We start from the raw sequence: 17,546 nt of genomic DNA, 5'->3' as shown, positions 1-17,546 counted from the left end.
GGAAAGCTCTACAAGTCCATGTTTTGGACATTTGCATTTCTGAAATGTGACATGTTTAACATAGGTCACCTCCAGACTCTGTGTTCTGTGGGAGTGATTCAGTCACATATTGGAACTTCTGGTTTCCAGGTTTAAAGTGGAATAAGGTGTTCTAATCCACACAAAAGATTTTTATGGCTAGGGAAATGCTTTGAAAAATGCAGGTTGAATGAATGGCCAGTGACAAGGCATAAACACCTGCAAGCAAATCAGAATGAATGCAGGAGAAATGTTTGTTGCCATATAACCTCCCTGCAAACAAATCGGAACAAATACTCTCTGAAGGCTGGATATGATCTAACTGCCACAGAAACTTTGTGCATGTAAAACAGGATGAAATCTGAAGAGAAAGGCCATCTGGAGGACCCCAACTCTTGGACTGTATTGTTTTTGTGTATTACATTGTGATGGCTGTTGGCCACAGACAATGGAAAACCAGGTGGATAACTGATTGCTAATGCCGTGGCAAAGATGTCGGGTGCTTCCAGAACATGAACTTAATCCAGCATTCTCTGTCTGCTAACACAAGTGGAAGGGTGAGCTTTAATGTTGCACAACAGCAGTTGCACTGGCAAAAACTTTGTGCAACAGAGGGCTTTATTTATTTATTTATTTATTTATTTATTTATTTATTGCATTGAAAACTCACCTTTTTCTCCAAGGAGCTAAAGGTGGAGCACAGGGTTTTCTCCCCCTTTTTCTTGAATCCACACAACAACCCCCAAGGTCACTCAGTGAGTTTCATGGACAAGTGATGATTTGAACCCTGGTCTCCAGCAAATTTAGGTCGTAAAGCTGATTTGGCACTCTGGGGCAACAAAGCCATCCTCTCTCTCTCTCTCTCTCTCTCTCTCTCTCTCTCTCACACACACACACACACACACACACACACACACACACACACAATGTTTTATGATAGGGGAAGTGATGGGGAAATGCACTGCCAATGTAACATTGTGTAACCTCTCTTCAAACAAATGAGGCTATATGCTCAATGAATAGCTGACATCATCGCATTTCCCTGGAAATGTTTTGCAAACAGGTCAGGATGAATGTTTGATAAGCAGGGCACCTGGAAAGGTGCACAGTCCCAGCTGAAATGGGATAAAGAACATCCCCACCAGGTCTATATTTGGCTGTTTATAGATTCAGACCAGCCAGTAGAGTCTGATGGGATTATCAGCTCTGGGGTTAGGGATCTCTCTCTCTTTCTTCCCCCTGCCCCCCCATGTGTCTCTCTCACACACATACACAAACTATTGATTGTGGGTGAATGCAGTGCTGGTTCACAGCATCAATCTCTCTCCAACACCTTTACACGGAAAGGGAATCAAGCCCATTTCCATCCATCTAAGCTGCAGCCACACCCTGAACCCTATAGCAATTATTATAGCATTGCCTGAGAGCCTTGGACCATAAATAAACATGACTGACAGGTGCCCCTGCATCCTCCCTGAGGCCCATTTCCAGGAAGTCGGTTTAAAATTACTCAGTGTTTAAAATTTTATAACCCAGACTTTCATGTTTAATTTTTAAAATCCACACAAGCATCTTAGGGAAATCCCACAGGGCAAAGTCAACACATGCAATCATTTGCAGGAAAATGTGGGGGTGAAACATTCCCCCTCCCCCACCCCAATGTTTTACGTTTTCAAGATGCTGGTTTCACTTTTTCCCATGCAGAAATATTCTCCACTTGAGTTGCCATTGGCAGCAGCTGGAGAACAGAAGGCAAAACAAAGAAAGTCCCTCCCCCATGTTGGAAGGACAATAAACTGGGGTTAACATAAGCTTGTTGAGCAATAATAATGATGATGGTGATGATATGCATGGGGGGATCAGTCTGGATCAGGCATAGGCAAACTCCAGCCCTCCAGATGTTTGGGACTACAATTCCCATCATCCCTGACCACTGGTCCTGTTAGCTAGGGATGATGGGAATTGTAGTCCCAAACATCTGGTGGGCCGGAGTTTGCCTATGTCTGGTCTGGATGATGCCCTAAGTCCCTTCCAATTCATGGGATCCTATACTTGTGGGGGGTATAAAATATGGAAGCAAAGTTGGCAAACCAGTCCTTTTGTTTGGCAAAGATTGTGGCTGACTAGTTAAACGGAGTAGCATGACCAAAGAGTCTGCTGTGTGCCAAAGGGCAGGCGGATGGGTCTTTCTTCCACTCCCTCACCTAGCTACTAGCTGGGAGAACACTAACCACTGAGGTGTGAGAGAGCTAAACTGGAAGTAGGCTGGAAGCTGGAGACACAGAGACCTGCTTGTTCAGTGCTGGATCCAAAGCTGCAACTCAAGGAGAAGCAAGATCTGTTGAGGTGTTAATTCCATGAGCCCCTCCATCTGATGCTAAGGTTGTATATATGTGTAAATGAAATAATCTATCCTGAAGACCCCACAATCTCCTCTGACCTTCCTTCCAAGGAAACAGAAGCGTGGTAAGCTTTTGGAAACCCGAGAGTCTCTCAGCGCTCGGAGATTGTGGTGGCATGTGACGCTGCAGATCATAATCAAACAAAGAGTCGCTTACTTGTTCCAGTGGAATGACAAGAAAGGAGCCCCCTCCGGCACTTTCCGTTACTATGGCAAGGAACTTCGTATTCACCGCACAGAAGTGGTTGTCATGGACATTCTTGGTGATTGGGATCCCGTCAAAGCAGTGCTCTCGGTTGGCCACTTTGCCATAGACGTTTCGAAACTTGGAGCTGCGATACTGCGGCCGCCATGACATCTGCAAAGGGGAAAACGTAGAGTGTTTTTTTTTGGGGGGGGGGGGGTTGTAGCAATGTCACCTTTTATGAGGGGTGCCTCAGGCTCCCACACTTAAAACAGAAAGGGAGACCCAACAAGATACAGAAGTACACCCCCCTTTTTGGCACCTAGACACCCTAAATAATACCATAAAGGTTAGACCACAGCCTGTCTCAGGGGTGTGGAGCCAAGGGACACATTCCTTCATGGGGACCCTTCCTGGGGGCCACATACCAGAGTCAATACAGTGGTACCTCGGGTTAAGTACTTAATTTGTTCCAGAGGTCCGTTCTTAACCTGAAACTGTTCTTAACCTGAAGCACCACTTTAGCTAATGGGGCCTCCTGCTGCCACCGTGCCGCTGGAGCACAATTTCTGTTCTTATCTTGAAGCAAAGTTCTTAACCTGAAGCACTATTTCTGGGTTAGCAGAGTCTGTAACCTGAAGCGTATGTAACCTGAAGCGTATGTAACCCGAGGTACCACTGTAGTAAGTGTGGTTGGAGGCAAAAAGGAGGTAGAGCAACAGGTGGGACTCTTGTGTTTCAGCCCTGCACAGATCTCTGCAGCCTTCATCCAGGCAAAGGAGGGGGATTGTGTCAGAGTTCAAGGACACTCCCTGGTCAGGCCAAATGCCCCCAAGGAGTGTACAGCACAGGGCCTGTGAGGGGCATGGCCTGGGAAGCCTGGGCCGGATAGGGAGTCCTGAAGTGCTGCATTTGTCCCCCAGAGCCTGAGGTTCCCAAACCTCTGGTCTATGGGAATCTAGTGTCAGCCAGATCCCGGCCTTTGGGGAGAATAAACCAGACTTCACATCCTGCTGAAACTCACAGCTCGGCTGCCCACCAGAGAGCAAGCCTGCATGTCTGCCAAGAACAACAATCCCACCAGATGCATGAAGGGATGGAGTTTACTCTTTGTAAGACAATGTAAGATCTTAACTGGCTCCTTAAGAGTCCTCTTCAGCACCCCAAAATAATGAGCTAGGTTGCAAGAGCTGAAACTAGGGGATAGTACCATCCAGGCTAATGGGAGGGCATTTCTTCCACCACCACAACCCTTATATAACTACCAGTAGGACAATAATAGCCAAGGTGACGTGAGTGAGTGAGCTGGAAGCAGGAGACGCAGAGACATGCTTGCTCTTTGCTGGATCCAAAGCTGTGACTAATGGGGAAGCAAGATCTGTTCGGGTGTCAATGAGATTGGGGTGGGGTGTAACTGTTACTGGCATCAGTCTGTCTTGAGAAACAATGGAGTGCAAGCCTGGGCAGTATGTATGGAGGTCCTGGGCTACCCAGACAACAAGATCTCCCACTCAGCCTCGCTGATGTGGTCCAAAGGAAAGCAGAGCAATACGTTTGGTACCAACTTGGCTGTAGGCGTTGCTGGGAGGAGGCACACAAGATGCCATATAACCATCTTAGGGACTCCGTTCCAGGTTTGTGAAGGGTTTACTCCATAGACTTTTCTTCTCACAAAGATGTACCTCAAGGCAGTGGGTATGGGGTGGGGAGTGGAATTCCCAATTTTATATATATATATATATATATATATATATATATATATATATGTAAAGGACTCCTGACAGTTAAGTCCAGTCGCAAACGACTCTGGGGTTGCAGTGCTCATCTCGCTTTACTGGCCGAGGGAGCTGACGTTTGTCCGCAGGCAGTTTTTCCGTGGCTTTTTCGACTGTGGCTCCGATCTGGTGGAACACTCTGTCACAAGAGACCAGGGCCCTGCGGGACTTGACATCTTTCCGCAGGGCCTGCAAGACAGAGCTGTTCCACCAGGCCTTTGGCAAGGGCACAGCCTGACTCCCTCCTTCGGCAATCTTCGCGGAGCTCTGGCCCAATGGCTGCCAGTGGCTTGAATTAATTAATTTTAGAATGAATGATTTTAGAGTGTTGTTTATGCTGTACTTTTGTACTGTTTCATTGTTGTTAGCCGCCCTGAGCCCGGCTAAGGCTGGGGAGGGCGGGATATAAATAAAATTTATTATTATTATTATTATTATGTGGCCAGCATGACTAAGCTGCTTCTGGCGAAACCAGAGCAGCGCACAGAAACGCCGTTTACCTTCCCGTCACAGCGGTACCCATTTATCTACTTGCACTTTGACGTGCTTTCGAACTGCTAGGTTGGCAGAAGCTGGGACCAAACAACGGGAGCTCACCCCGTCACGGGGATTTGAACCGCCAACCTTCCGATCGGCAAGCCCAAGGCTCAGTGGTTTACACCACAGCGCCACCCTCGTATATATTCTAAATATATACATTCAGAATGCTGGCCAATGCACCCACTTGACCTACAAAGCTGATAGCAAGGAGCCTGCAGCTCATTCCCTCTTTTTATTATGTGTGTTCTCATCTACACATACACAGCCATGCACTTGGTCACCCAGCCAAGCTCTCTCCCAGACTTCCATTCTAAAGAGCGGAAGTCATCCATAAGCAACCCATGTGAATTTGTCAGAGCAGGGAGAAAGGGGAGGGAGGGGGGTTGGGGAGAGGGGGCCCTTCCTCGCCCCTCTGTATTTCCTGTAAACAACTCTGAAGCTTCTGCGCCTGCCATAAGCTGGGAAAGGCAAGATTGCAGCTGCGGCTGGATGTGACTTTTGCACCGGGTTCCCTGGAAGGCTGCTCAGTATGGCAGAAACAGCAGGAGACTCAGTCCCTTGGAGCACCCAGAGATGAATGGCTCTTTTAGGGACTGAATGGGAAGAAAGTTCATCCTGCACAAAAAGGGTTCTTGGCGTCATGTGAGAGTCTCAGGACAGAGGCTCTCACACATCGAGCCAGCAGTTTCCAAGACTTTGGGGAGTGACTCATGATTCCAACACACACACACACCATGGTAAAAAGAACTGCCGAAAGGAAGAGCAGCCTCCATTCAAGGAAGTCCATGCACAAACCCACACAATGGCTGTGCCTTCAAGTGCTGCAACTGCTTTGTGAAACCCCCAAAGTCAGTATGATCAGTATAGAACTCAGCAAGGTTCTAGTCCATATGGGGGAAGAGCTAAGCTTGAAACCCGAAGGTCCAAAGCGAGAGGAGGTGGAAGAGATTGATGGCGGCTTCAGTCTTGCCTTGCCAAGACTCCAGGAGACTCCAGGAAAAATGAGGAAAGATAAGACAATCTGTACTTATTTGCTTCTAACCTGCGAAATATTTGGGTTCACCATTTAGGCTTTTCAGAAAATTCTCAGGATCTTGGCAACAACAACAAAAAAATTAAGGAATTTGGGGGGGGGGAGGGGGTAGTCCAGAGTACACGCGGCTTGTACACTCACAACAGAGGACTTAGGTAGGCATTGCACTTTAATCACTTTTTAAATTAAAATCACTAATGACCTCTTAGGAGACTGTTAGGTACTTTCAAAATAATGATAATCCACATGGAGTTTAAACAACAGAGCCTTGTGGCACCTGAAAGACTGGCAGACTTCCATGCCTTCTGCATTTGTTTATTATGCATCAACATATTAATTTATGCAACTGGGAAGTGGCGGGGGGAATATATTGCCCTCTTCTTCTATCCATTTATCACTCGCCTGATGAAGTCAACAAAGAAAGATTTCGTTGAATTACCGATAGTGTAAGAGAGCAGAGCCAGTTCTACACCATAGTGATATTTCTGAGTCAAATCTTTACCATTTTTCTAAACTACTTTGTCTAGGAGCAGGCTAACTGCATGTCAAGGATCTTAAGTCCATTGTAATGTAGCACTATTTATCCCCTGATTTTGCTGAATCCAGCCTCATGAATGGTGCATTCCAAGCCTGTCTTATCCACATTCAGAAAAATTATAATATCAAAAGCCATTTCCTCTGCTTCCTTCTTTGCCTTGCATATGAAGTAGCTCAAATTCTGACAGCCTGTTTTGTTCAGCTTTTCGTGCTCAAAGGTCTGAGCTGACTCACAGTTTTCCCAGCTCTTTGGTGGCAGAAATCAAGTTTCTAAAACTAACAGGGTGGTGGCAGAGGTGGTGGTAGAGACTCTTGAAGAAAGTCACATTGGCAGTGTAACACCAGGGATTCCAATGACCACCTCCATCCAGTTAAGTGCTTGGAGTGCATATATGTGTGTCTGTGTTTTTTGGGAGGAAGGTCAGCTGCCCAAAGAGCTATGGAAACACCTGACTCCAAATCAGCAGCTTCTTCATGTTCATAAAATCACAGAATTGTAGAGTTGGAAGGGACTGCAACTCTCCTCCAGCTCAGGAGCAATGCAGGAATCATAGCTAAATAATCCCTGACAGATAGTTATTGAACCTTTATCTAAAAGCTTCAATTGAAAGAGAGTCCATTGCTTTCTGAGGGAGCTTGTTCCACTATCAAACAGCACTTACCGTCAGGAAGTTTTTCCTCATGTTGAGTTAGAATCTCCTTTCTTGTCATTTGAATCCATTGGTCTCTTAGTCTACTCCATGGCACAGGATATGTGCCAGGTAGAAGGCCAGGAAGCACAAAAGAAATGCCCATCTGTAGACCAGAGGTTTGGTCCATTAAGGATTGCTAATCTCACAAAGTAGGTGGAACTTAGGAGCAACAGATGGGAGACAGAGGCTCTGGTCCTCTAGGCTCTGCTGGAGCCAAGTGGCTCTCTCAGAGCTCTCCATGGTGCTGAAACACCTGGCCTATATTACAGGAACCCTGGAGCCAACAAAGGCCCCCTCCTTGCCCAGAAAACAAGCAACTTATCATGAGGAGAGGGGGGAATGAACACCAGTTGCTCATCATTCAGCAACTTCATCCACATTGCCTTGTAAAACTGTGGCACTCCCAAGGTGAATGGAGCATGGCCATTTACGGCTTGCCACCTGCCTGTCATGCCTTGACCTGACCTGATGCCACACACCAAGTCATAGAATCATAGAACTGTAGAGTTAGAAAGGACCACAAGAGTAACCTGTTCCAACCCCCTGCAATGCAGGAATCACAGCTAAAGAACCTCTAGCAGGTCACCAAACCGCTACTTAAAAACCTCCAATAAAGGAGAGCTCATCTCCTTTGAGTCCATTGGTCAGGGTCCTACCCTCTGGAGCAGCAGAAAACAAGCTTGCCCTATTTTCCATGTGACAGCCCTTCAGAGATTTGAAAATGGTTCCCATATCAATCTCAGTCTTCTCTTACGCAAGCTAAGCATAACTCCAACAGTTCTTCATCAGACTAGGTTTTCAGACCCTTGATCATCTTGGTCGCCCTCTTCTGTACACGTTCCAGCTTGTCAATATCCTTCTTAAATTGAGGTGCACAGAACTAGACCTATTACTGCAGGTGTGGTCTGACCAAGGCAGAATAGAATGAAACCATGACTTCCCTTGATCTGGTCACTATTCTGATGATGCAGCCTAGAATTGCATTAGTTTTCTTTGCTGCTGCACCACAATGTTGGCTCAAGTTAAGCTTGTGATCTACTAAGACCTCTAGATACTTTCCACATGTATTGTTGAGTCCATGGAGGACAATCCAGACACCCTACAGGTCAAAGGCCTTGGGGAGCAGGCAGAGCTTCCACTTGGACCAGTGCTGAGGATCCCCTGGGAAATCCCTCTAGCAGGAAATCTGCTAAAGCAGCCTTTGAGCTGTCAGAGGATGAAATGGAGCCACCCCTCAGTCTTCAAGAACGCAGGCTCCAGAGTGATGGCACAGCATACACATTCCAACCCAGAGTTGTCATGTGACTCATGAGTAAGGTGCCTACTTGTGAGTAAGCAATTCCTGGAACTCCTTTTTTACCAGCAGGCTGGGGTCAGGGTGCAGTCTGGGAAGCCACAGAACATAAGGTCTGGTCTTGAGTCTTCCAGTTGCTGGAAACAACACAGGGCTTGTATCCACTGTTGCAAATCATCATAAAAATAGCTTAATTTGGAAAGGCAGGCTGGAAATTATAGAACAAAGCAACCCAATCACATTTCTTACCCGTCCACGGCAAGCTGAATCTGCTAAAATGCTCCTTTCTTTGCAAATATGGGAGCTGTACTTTGTTTCTTCACATGCCCTTGGGCGTGTCAGGTCTGTATTTTTTAAATTAAAAAATCCCAAATTCTGTCCCAAAGTAACTGAGATTCTGAGGCACTCTCTGGTGGCCAGAAGGATGCAAAAGCGGGAGCTTCCTTGCCGACTATGTTTCAGCTGCAAACATTTCCCAAATCACACCATGCATCAGTAAGACCATCCTGGGAGGAAGCTGTCCTTACTTGACACAGAAGAGTTTTATGAAGTAGGACATTTAAGTCAGTTGTCATCAGTGAGTCAGCAGGGGCCTGAGGACAAAGGAGCTCCATCAGGCTGGCAGATTTCTAAGCTGTTCTCTCCAGTGCCACCCCGTTATATAAGAAAAATATGAATGTACAGCAAGGAGCCTGAAGGCAGAACTCCATAGAAGCCTTCCAGTTCTGCCTGTTGCCACCTCCCCACCAGGATTCTTGGCCACTTGTGAGGCAGGGCTGGACTGATTCACTTTCTGCACGTCCAAAATGCACGCCAAGAAAAGCCTCTGATTGTGCAACCTGAAGAGTTTATGCATATGAAGCAAATGCATTTAAAAAACAACAACGCAAAGCTTATTTCTGCTAAATATTAGAAAGGTCAAGAAGCCGAACAGAATCAAGTCTGCACAGCCCCAAGAGCTCAACAGGCATTGTCCACACTTTCTCCAGCAAATTTTCCCAGTGTCATTAAGGACTAGAAACTTGCAAATGCTGAGAAATGTATTTTGGCACCCAATACAGAATGTGGCAGTTGCGCACACCCAGAGCAAGCTGTTTACTCTTTAGCAGCATTCCTCCGTCTTGGTGTCTGGGAGTTGTAGTCCAAAACATCTGGAAGGCACCAGGCTGGAGAAGGCTGATCTATGTACAGGGTGAAATACTGTAATTTATTGCTCTATAAGACTCACTTTTTCCCTCCTAAAAAGTAAGGGGAAATGTGTGTGCGTCTTATGGAGTGAATGCATGCTGCACAGCTATACCAGAAGCCAGAACAGCAAGAGGGATTGCTGCTTTCACTGTGCAGCTGTTCTGGCTTCTGAGATTCAGAATATTATTTTTCTTGTTTTCCTCCTCCAAAAACTAGGTGTGTCTTGTGGTGCGTCTTATAGAGCAAAAAATACAGTATATGGTAGGGGGAAAGGTGGGAGAGCCACCTCAAAGATCATTTTGCTGAGGGTTTCTTTAGACAGCCTGTTTCTTGGGCATCATTCATCTTGATTTGCTTTCACAAAGCTTATGTTGAGATTAGACAATGTCCCATCTTTATTGAGCATTCCTCTTGATTTGATTTATGACGATGAGCATTCATTCCAATTTCTTTATAAGTCTTCTCATCAATCACCTGTTCATCCCACACTTTTCAGTGCATTGCTCCATCACTGTTCTGTGCAAAAAGTCTGGGGGTTTTTTTAGAACTGGATTGTTTAAAGAAATGGATTTGTGCCACCCCACTTTGATTGTACATCCCCCACATTTCTGGTATGTGCTTGAGTGTCTCCTGCAAAACAGTGCCAGTTTGGAGGCAACCCAAGATCCCAAAATCAGAACAGACTCAGCGTCATCTATCTCCACTCACAGCCCACAGTGTAATCTTACTCCCTTTTATAGGATTTTGTTGTTTCACCTCAAGGCCCCCAACTTCCCCACAACTCCAACAGAGAAGGTTTCCATGGATTCTTTTAATGGAATGAGATTATATTAACACCCATTTATATTTTAAGAATTGCCATTTGGTACCTGGCCGGCTTTGGGGGCTTTACAGTCCTGATAAACATATTTCTGATAATATGTGGACGTTCTGGAGGTGGCATGATAGTACAGTTTATCCCTTGTCTCCTTGCGCTGAGTTTTCCAGGCAGACTTTCTGGTGAGCTTGGGGGGTGTTTCTGTCCTTTTTGCCTCTTCTCCATTTCCCAAGAGGAACAGCCGCTTTCCACATCGAAGGCACATCGCAAGGCTTTCTTTTCTGGGATCCTGGCTCATTTTTGGCTTGGACCAAAGAGAGAGAGAAGGAGTCCAGAGTGCTTTGTTTCCTAAGAAACACCTCAGAACTCAGGAATGTTAATTAAGGGATGTTTGTGGCCTTACAACACTTATTCTCTCTCTCTCTCCAGCTGATGCTTTCTTACCATTTCCTTCTTGCCAACAAGGAAACGCTGGCGCAGATTATATTGTTGCACACACTGCATTCTTCAGCCTTCTGGATGACCAGAGGAAGGTGGAGAGGGCAATGGGGAGGACTGTGAATACGGCACACGTTAGAGAGAGAGAGAGAGAAGCTTTTCTTTTCTGGAGAGCTTTGAATATGGAGACAATGAGCTGCTGGCTGCTGCAAGGATCTGACTCTGTCCAAGGCAGCTTCTTCTGTTCAGCTTGGCAAGAGCTGCAGCTGTTGGGAGTTGTCCCAGCAGGCCTGATTCCCCTGAAGAACGTATGACGAGCCCTGCTGAACCAGGCCCATGGCCCATCGAGTCTAGCATCCTTTTCTCACAGTGGCCAACCAGATGCCTGTGGGAAAGGAGCAAGCAGCGTAGGAAGGCCTGGGAGGGGTGCACCAGGTGCCACAGGGGACCGTGGGGTGGCCTGGGGGTTGCTGGGCTGCAGGGGGGTTGCTGGGCGACACGGGCACTGCAGGACAGCAGGAGACGCTGAAAGCGTTGCTACGCTGCTGGGCACAAACACAGGATTCAAACACAATTATCTCCCATCTTGCAGCTTCCAGCGCCTGGGATTCAGAAGCGTTGCTGTCTCAACCGTGGAGGGACAACTGCATATTCCTGCGCTGGATTGGACCCTAGATCCTCAGGGTCTCTTCCAGCTCTATAATTCTACAATTATATGAAACTTTGCATACCGAAAATCTTCTGAGGGTGGGTGGGGGTTGGCTGACTTTTGATAGCCCTTCCAGACAGCAATGACATGGTAGCATCACTGGGGAAACATCAGAGATCAACTAATAAAGCAGAATAAATCCACCGCTAATGCACTGCTATTGTGTCAGGAACATGTTGTACAAGAAACCCACAATAACACACCAGTCGGGGGGTGGGGGGTGGCTTTGGATATTGACAGAACCATAGCCCTGGGGACACACTGCAGCTGCTGAATTTGTCTGGGAAGGCAACTTAAAAAAGAAACTCGGAGCATCTGCCCGTTTTAAACAGGCAGGCAGCTCACCTTGCAGCCTGTGGGACAGACAGCACGAAGCACTGCGGTGCTCTCCAGTGAAACCTTTCAGGCAGAAAGAGCCAGGCGGCTGCCACCTCGCCACAAAGGCCTCCCCACCCTCCAGAAAAGCACTTTAAGGAATCTATACCGCTTCAATTATTCATTGCGCCAGACAGAGTGCTTTCCCGCAAGGGCGGCCCCAGCAATGGGCAGGCCTTCCTTGCAAGGCAAGCAAAGGGCGTGCAATCCGATTCCTAAGGCAAGAGAGGGAGGGGGGGTCTGAAAGTAGAGCCCGGCTCCGTTGTGAACCAAGGGGGGCGTTTGAGTCTGAGAGGTCTGTCTGGGTCTGCAGAGGAGAGGGCTTGACAAGTTTGGAGGGCATCTCCCGCGCAGGCCATGGAAATGGATCCCAGCCACTTTCCATTTAAGAGGAAGGTCAGCCTCATCTCTGAGTGACATTGGGGGATATCGATTGACCCGCTAAGCCAATGGAGGCAGTGGGGGTGGTCAATAATGCTCCCTTGCAAAAGTCACGTTCGCTGTGATGTTCAGCAGAGAGTGACCGAGAAAGATGGGGTGAGGCATGCCATCCCACGGTTGTTTCTGGGGTAACATTCACAACACCACAGCCACTGAGGTCTTAAATACTCACACAGCACAGATAGTACCTGTCCTGGACAAAATGCCATAGTGTTCTTTTTAGTGTTGTGGCACCTCCTACCCTTTGTGATTTCCTCCCGTTAAATATTAGGCGGGCTCCACCTCTGTTTATTATTTCATTGCATGAGAGTCCCATGGACTGCAAGAAGATCAAACCTATACATTCTTAAGGAAATCAGCCCTGAGTACTCACTGGAAGGACAGATCCTGAAGCTGAGGCTCCAATACTTTGGTCACCTCATGAGAAGAGAAGACTCCCTGGAAAAGACCTTGAAGTTGGGAAAGAGTGAGGGCACAAGGAGAAGGGGACAACAGAGGATGAGATGGTTGGACAGTGTTATCGAAGCTACGAACATGAGTCTGACCAAACTGTGGGAGGCAGTGGAAAACAGGAGTGCCTGGCATGCTCTGGTCCATGGGGTCACGAAGAGTCGGACACGACTAAACGACTAAACAACAACATTTATATCCCACCTTTTTCTCCAAGGGACTCAAGGTGGCATGCATGGTTCCTCCCCCTTCTCGTTTAATCCCCACAACAACCCTGTGAGGTAGGTTTGGCTGAGAGGCAGTGACTGGCCCAACGTCACACCCACTGAGCTTTATGGCTGAGTGGGGGATTTGAGGTCCTAGTCCAACACTCTAACCACTACACCACACAGGCTCCCTTTGTCTTTTTGGCACCTACTGTAGACCTTCTTCTTCCAACAACAAGAGGAGAGGTCTTGCCCGGTCTGTGTCTGTCCTGGAATTGATTTTAGAAGTTTTGATTGTTTTATCGTTTGCGTTTTGGCAGACCCCAATGCTTGGGACATTCTGGTTGGTCGTCATAAAGGCACAATGGGATTTTTTAAAACAAAAAGTGGCCATTGCCATTTGAGCCCTGAGCCATTCCTTCTGATGTAACCTGCCTCTTTCTCTGCTGAGCCTATCTGACGGGTTTCTCTTTGAGAAAAGTTTATTCACTTGGCATGCAGAAGATTGGCAAGGAGCATCTCAGGAGATGACATCATGACCCATGCTGTGAAATAAGTCCCTGTTCCACTAGGCCACTGCTGGAGTGGAAGACAGGCAGCTCTTTCTAGAGATGTATCTCTATCATCTATCTATCATCTATCTATCATCTATCTATCTATCTATCATCTATCATCTATCATCTATCATCTATCTATCTATCTATCATCTATCTATCTATCTATCTATCTATCTATCTATCATCTATCTATCATTTCTCATCTCTCTCTTTGTGTGTGTGTGTAAAGGTAAAGGGACCCCTGACCATTAGGTCCAGTCGTGGCCGACTCTGGGGTTGCGGCGCTCATCTCGCTTTATTGGCCAAGGGAGCCGGCGTACAGCTTCCAGGTCATGTGGCCAGCATGACTAAGCCACTTCTGGCAAACCAGAGCAGCGCACGGAAACGCTGTTTACCTTCCCGCCGGTGTGGTACCTATTTATCTACTTGCACTTTGACGTGCTTTCAAACTGCTAGGTTGGCAGGAGCAGGGACCGAGCAACGGGAGCTCACCCCATCGCGGGGATTTAAACCACCGACCTTCTGATCGGCAAGTCCTAGGCTCTGTGGTTTAACCCACAGCGCCACCCGGGTCCCCTGTGTGTGTGTGTGTGTGTGTGTGTGTGTAGGCATTTACAAATTGCTTAATATTTCAAAAAGAAGTGTACAGTCCAAAAGGCAAACAATATGTTACTAAAGCATTTAAAAGCCTAAAACAGCAGTATACACACACATTAAGGCAAGAAAAACATAAATTTACAGAAAACTAGATGGTGACAGCTAATCCTGAGTGTTGATGATGCCCCTGGTACCATTAGCTCAGACAGTAGAGCATGAGACTCTTAATCTCACAGTCATGGGTTTGAGCCCCATGTTGGGCAAAAGATTCCTGTACTGCAGGGAGTTGGACTAGATGGCCCTTCTGATCCCTTCCAACTCTACAATTATATGATTCTGTGATTATCAGCATTGCAAGGTAGGGGAGAATGCACACTTGTTGGGCATTTTCCTAGCCACCCAATTCTATTAACTGGATTATAGGGTTGGGGGTTGGAGACAGTGGGTCATTCAGACCGAACTCCAGCCTTAAGACAAGACATGGCTAAGGCTCATTAACTTAAGGCACAGATGCTCTCCTGGTCCAAAGCTGGGCAACTGTCTATAAGTATTTCATTGTCTGGACCCAGCTGCCAAACAGCTTAGTGAGTTCATAAAACCCTGTGAGTTTTTGGTGGTTGTTTTTTATATATAAAAAAATCCCCCTCGTGAAAAGCCCTTGCACTGATGAAACCCCAAAAGGCCCCTCTAGGGTTCAGGTCGGTTGCAAGTTCTTGGGAGCAGAAGCTGCTTCTTAAAGCACAGAGGATGCTTTTTGCATCCCCAGCAGGGGACAGCCTCTGTGTTCAGCCCGACAGCATTTTCTTTCCTTTGTTCTTTCTTATACCAATGGCATCCTGTGTGAAAAGGAAGGAAGGTGTAGAACAGGGGAACTCATGTTCTAAAGAGTAGCCAGCTCCTCTCCAGTGTTCCCTGGAAGGAGAGACCTTCCAAACACCACCGAAAATAATTGGGACCAATCAACGCCTTGTGCTTCCAATTAAAGCAGGCTGCAAGTACAGACAAATCTTGGCACAGGGACCTCTAGACTAGAAGAACTGCTGCAACAACAGAGATGCTGGCATGGCTTCCTACTACAGCAAACTTTTTAAGCCTAGGCACATATTTGGAAACCTAAGAAAATGTCGTGGGCACCACAAAGTAACCATTTCAGAGAAGAAAAACTGACAATACCCAGAGACACTCCTTGAGCGGCAGGCAAAACACCTGCACCATCGCAAAAAATAATACACACATACAAAGCAGGCTGCAACCCCTACAAAACCTCCCTCCAACCAAACAACAACAGAGGTTGTTTAATAAAAAATTGGGAAGGGCACAGAGACTGTGGGACCAGGGCTGCTCAGGGGCCAGGCCAATCGAAAGCTTTCTTTTTGACAACCAGGCTTAGTCCAGATCATATGAGCAAGAGGTGCCACTGTTTGTTTACTCCTTGATCATCTGCCTGGCTGACAAGCAAGTGACAGCAGTGATGAGGAAGAAGAGGAGAAGGTGGAGATAATGGGTGGTAGGAAGGTAGACCCAGTAAGTGAGCAGGGCCCATGGAGAAGCACTTGCCCAAGACATGAACAGCCCAACCAATATATTCTGTGTTGAATGAGCCCCACCCTACCTTGTCAAATGCCATTTTGTAGGGAAATGTCACATTAGCTGAATCAGATTTATCGGCAGGGAAGCGAAGCCAAAGCCTGCAAGCTCTTAAGGAGCCTGCGGAGCCAGCTCTGCCTCCCAGCAGGCAGAAATCGCTCACAATCCTACTGCATTATTATCCTGGGTGAGAGACAGCTTTTCAGCAACTACTTCAGTGTTGTAATTGTGCACCACTGCCACCCACTTCCCTTTTCAAACAGGTTGGGAAGCAATTCCGGCAGAAAGAACCACCAGAACTGGAACCATTAGCAACCTCAAAACAGCACGGGTCTCTCTCTAGTTCTCAGGCACACAGACTTGCAGAAAGCACAGCTTACGAAGCCCTCCTTCCGGCTTTAAAAGCTGTGCAGCTTACAAAATGGAGAAGAACAGAACATTTATCATGCTTTTGCAAGTTAATAAAGCCACAGGCAGGTACCAAATCAATCCTGGAATTGACCGATTTGTAAGTAGCTGGGAAAAGAATATTTGCTCATTGCATCTAAGCTCACCCCGTTTTCATCTTTGGGCACATGAGCTGGCAGGTTTTTGCATTGTTTTAAACCCCTGTTAGACTAGAGGTGCCAGTGAGAAAAAGGAAGATGCCTTAAGAACATCTAGAAAGCCTGCTGGACCAGGCCAGTGGCCCATGTAGTTCAGCATCTTATTATCACACGGTCAATGAGATGCCTGCAGGAAAGCTGCAAGCCGGACCCAAGGACAAGAGCCCCTGCCCCACAATGCAGAAATCACATCTGAAGAATCTCTGACCTCTTTCTAAAAACCTCCAATGAGGTTATATGCCATAACCCTGCAGTCCAACTCCCCATCTTCAGAAGAAGAGGCTGTGGATGCAGAGGAGGTATCAAACTGGGAGAGTGTATGGCCATCAGACATGGCCCTGGATGTCCTCCGTGGCCCCAGTAGCTCCAGCACAAGATATTCCCAAGGAGCCAAGCACAGAAACCCCAGTAGAATTCCTGCTCCTCTGCATCCTTAAGAGTCAACAGGTATTGAAGCAGGCCACACCTCTTTAGCTGACCAGACAGAGGATAACTTCAGCTCTGTTTAAGACTCAATCTGGGAGTGTGTGTTGCTGAAGCAATATCTGAGACTTGCTCTTAGGAGTTTTGGGCTTGAGCTCTTTCTGGAGCTGTCCAGGGTGCTACCTGCATCCTAAATACCTGCCTTGCTTTACAGTAGTTACTTTGCTTCATCAGAAGAAGCTGGACTGTGCCTGGCCTAACCTTGCTCAGCCTCACAGAAATCTGGGCTCTGTCCTCTGTCTCACCTGACTCTGCTTCGCTGGGCCCTCAAAGTATGCCGTGAACCTCCTGCTTGAGCTAAAACCCTCAGATTGTTGTGGCCATCACTCAGAATGGAGCACCGTAGCATTTGGTCACCTTTGGGAGGAGGTGGGGAGGAGGCAGTCAGAAATCCACTCTGTCTCACCACACAGTCCAGCTCCACCTGTTTCCCTCCTTTGTGCTGGCAGAGTCCCACCTGCACACAGAGGTCACAAGAGCAGGAAATTTTCTTTTCCTGTTCCGTTTTGCTGCTCTGGTGTAAGAGGGAGCTACCCCATCCTGAGGGTGTAACTGACAGTTTAAGATCATGCTGCTTCAGATGCTTACTACTGTCATTATCACCGTGATCAGTGATTTA

General features: G+C 47.1%; 1 protein-coding gene across 1 annotated transcript in view; it reads right to left on the bottom strand.

Moving 5' to 3' along the window:
* Positions 1 to 17,546, bottom strand: part of CORO2B (coronin 2B) — a 73,150-nt gene that overhangs the window by 32,571 nt on the left and 23,033 nt on the right. Inside the window, exon 2 of the mRNA XM_028706064.2 lies at positions 2,577 to 2,777. Within this exon, the coding sequence (XP_028561897.1) occupies positions 2,577 to 2,777 (201 nt within the window). The remainder of the gene's footprint in view (positions 1 to 2,576; positions 2,778 to 17,546) is intronic.

The sequence above is a fragment of the Podarcis muralis genome, chromosome 14 (assembly GCF_964188315.1).
Source record: "Podarcis muralis chromosome 14, rPodMur119.hap1.1, whole genome shotgun sequence".
NCBI classification, from domain to species: domain Eukaryota; kingdom Metazoa; phylum Chordata; class Lepidosauria; order Squamata; family Lacertidae; genus Podarcis; species Podarcis muralis.
This window is presented reverse-complemented; position numbering and strand designations above follow the sequence as displayed.